The 3,043-nt window shown below is 54.2% G+C and overlaps 1 protein-coding gene across 1 annotated transcript; it reads left to right on the top strand.

The window, feature by feature from the left end:
• Positions 1-546: 546 nt before the first annotated feature.
• Positions 547-1,965, top strand: CORC01_14428 (uncharacterized protein; the record flags this gene model as incomplete). Its single annotated transcript, XM_022626039.1, has 2 exons — positions 547-1,767; positions 1,849-1,965. The coding sequence occupies 2 exons, from the start codon at positions 547-549 to the stop codon at positions 1,963-1,965; spliced, it is 1,338 nt and encodes a 445-aa protein (XP_022467452.1).
• Between the last annotated feature and the right edge of the window lie 1,078 nt (positions 1,966-3,043).

Raw genomic sequence — 3,043 nt, forward strand, 5'->3', positions numbered from 1 at the left:
CTTCTCCCATTCCTGCCCCCATAGCCCAAGACCACGGCATTCCACCACCCAACCTGATTTGGACGTCTGATTGCACCGTGTTGGACTGTCACCGGCCATCATCGTTGTCGAATCCAGTAGCGGCGGCAACTTCTCGTTCGTGGCATTCCTGAGCACCGCGTTGAGGTTCCAACTTTTTTTCAGCTCCGACGCCGCATCCCTAGGACCCGACAGCAGCAGCTACTACTGCTGCTCCGAGCTGTACAGACTACGGAGAAAGAGGGAGAAGAAAAATAATCCCGGGTGCCTTCCTCTGCTTGACCTCCGCCGCAACCCTGCCGTCACGGTTGGTTGTTCAGTCACGTCACTTCAGACTCTGTGCTCCCGCTCCTGTTCCTCCTCCGCCAATCCTCTGGTCAGGCACAAGTACCGACGAAGGTGCCTGCTGGTTTTACCCGCCCGGCTGTAAAATCTAGTCAAAAAAGCAAGAGCTTCCTCGTGGCAGGAAAGAACGAGAAGGATTCGAAAATCACCAAAAGCCCAGGCACCACGAGCCCCCCACCCAAAATGGCAATGGAGACCTCTTCGAGCTTTACGGCTCGAAGACAAGCAACACAGGCTTTGCCTCCTTTCCATCTCCCGTCGGCAAATCAAGATATACCGAGTATGAGTAGACATTCTCATCAGTACCCTTTCAGTTTTCACAATCAGCCTTTGCAGTCGCCATCGTCGTGGCATGCTCCCGCGATGGTCACGCCGTCGGCTCCCTCCTCCTCCTCCGCTGCTTCAAACACTCAACATTCTCCCATTACCGCCAGCTCTGGTCTAACATCGCCTTCAGGAGTGCCAGGTGAAGGGCTTAGTCCGCTTTCCTCCGGCGTCAACACCACGAGCTCCCAGAGCTCCTACTACCCGGGAGGCAACGGCCACGGATCATGGCCTACGCCCTCCAGTTCGTACCAGCTCAGCTCTGGGACGCCCCAAGGGCTCGTCCAGACGTCCCAGTACGCCTCCCGCGCGAGCACCTACGATCAGCAGTCCCCAATGTCCTACTCTCGCACTTCGCAATCACCCGCAACTGGTGAGGGTCTTCCTCCACCGCCCTACGGGCAAACGCACCAGTCCTTCCAGGCTTATGCTCACGGAGGAGCGGGCTCTACACCAGTCAGTTTGCCATCTCAAGGGCCCCCGACACCTCAGGCTGGGATCCTTGGATCTCACGGCACCGTCTCGACTCAACCTCCAACACCCGGTGGGCTGCACTCCCATATTGACTCGTATACCCAGTCTCGGCCACCGGCGACTCCCGGCTACTACTCAACTTCCTCAGCCCCCCAGCAATCGTTCAACAACTACCAACCATCCCACACCTCGCCCACCGCTCCCTCTCCGACGACGTCAGCGGGCCCCGGAAGAGGACTGGCTGCGCTTCAACACCCTTCCGCGATGGCACCCCCTGGTTCCTACCGCTATCCCGGCTATCATGTCCCATCGATGGGAGGACCCATAATGTCCAACCTCACTTCTCCCGGACACCAAATGTCGCTTGTCACCGGGATGGGCGTTCCCGGGGCTTATGGGGCACACCATCTAGCACCGTCAATGTATGGCCACAGCCACGGGGGACAGCCCAACCCGCAAGCCGAGCGTCCTTTCAAGTGTGATCAGTGCCCGCAGTCTTTCAACCGAAACCACGATCTCAAGAGACACAAGCGAATCCATCTTGCCGTCAAGCCTTTCCCCTGTAACTTTTGCGACAAGAGTTTCTCGCGCAAAGACGCGCTGAAGGTGAGCTATTAGTATTCCAACAAACAATCGCATCGCCAATCTGTTTCGTAAGAGATGTTTGATAGCTAATCGATTTTACAGAGACATCGCTTAGTCAAGGGGTGTGGTTCCAAGGAGGGCGATAACCAAAACGAGAACGGGCGCCGCTCTTCGCAAGATCACTCTGACGACGGAACCCCTCCACTCAAGCGAGAATAGACGGTTCTAAAGTGCCGCTCGAGACCCTGAACGTTCGATGCTTGCTCGATCTTACGGCTGAGCTCACCCGCGAAGCACCGACTTCAGTTGGGTTACTTCCAAGGGGTTTCATCTACTTAGGTACCCAGATGTCGAAGTGGCCTACGATCACGATGACTATGCCTCCGTACATTGAACCACCACAACCACAGCATGGGGTTTCCACAAATTAAACGAAGACGCAAAAGTAGACATGGTTGGCCTTGGGGGGATACGCCTGGAACCGGACGCTTTGGAGAAGCCTTTCAAAAACTCATTATAATTCGACCACGGGCCGTGTCTCGTATCTCCTTTTCTTTATTACGCGCTCGGTCATACACGAAAGTCCGGCGGTATACCGATACCACGGAATATTAATGGGACGAGACTATCAGGGTCATAGAGGGGGCCAGTCGGGACCGTTGTCACTTTTGTTTCCAAAGCTTTCCTTTGCTCTATGCCTTTCGGGAAAATCACTCGTGCAGCAGGGTACGACAATAAGTTGGACAGGAACATTGGGTCATTTTTCTTTTTACGGCGAATGGTTGCAGCATCGTCCTCGCTACATACGGATGCGGGATAGGGGCGATGACAAACTGGGTACGGCTCCACGGAACACCTATATATCGGGAAAACGGAAACTGGCGCAGGCACTCACGAATCGGATGGGTCACGATGACGGAGAGCGGCCTTAAAACGCAGGTCAAGATTGAGTCATTGACTCGGTCAAAGTTTGGACGGACATCAGGAACGGTTGGGTTTTGTACGCAAGAGGTTGCAGAACGGGTTATCAAGGTGGGATAGTGGAGTTGGGCATTAGGGACTGCTTTGGGAGATACCAAGATTATTAAGAGACAGGAGATTGTACATTACTACAAACACACGAGAGCACGCCCTGGGTTTTTTAACAGGGGTAGAAATCTCGAGAGAAACGAGTTGTGCTCTACACATTTATTGAAATTCTCTGAGACGGTCGTGAGCCAACAATATCTTTCAGAAGACGAAATTGGCATGTGAAGACAACAAATTTTGCCCAGCCTTGGCACGCGGGGTTCCATTT

This window comes from Colletotrichum orchidophilum, assembly GCF_001831195.1.
Source record: "Colletotrichum orchidophilum strain IMI 309357 chromosome Unknown Scaffold_291.1, whole genome shotgun sequence".
NCBI lineage: Eukaryota > Fungi > Ascomycota > Sordariomycetes > Glomerellales > Glomerellaceae > Colletotrichum > Colletotrichum orchidophilum.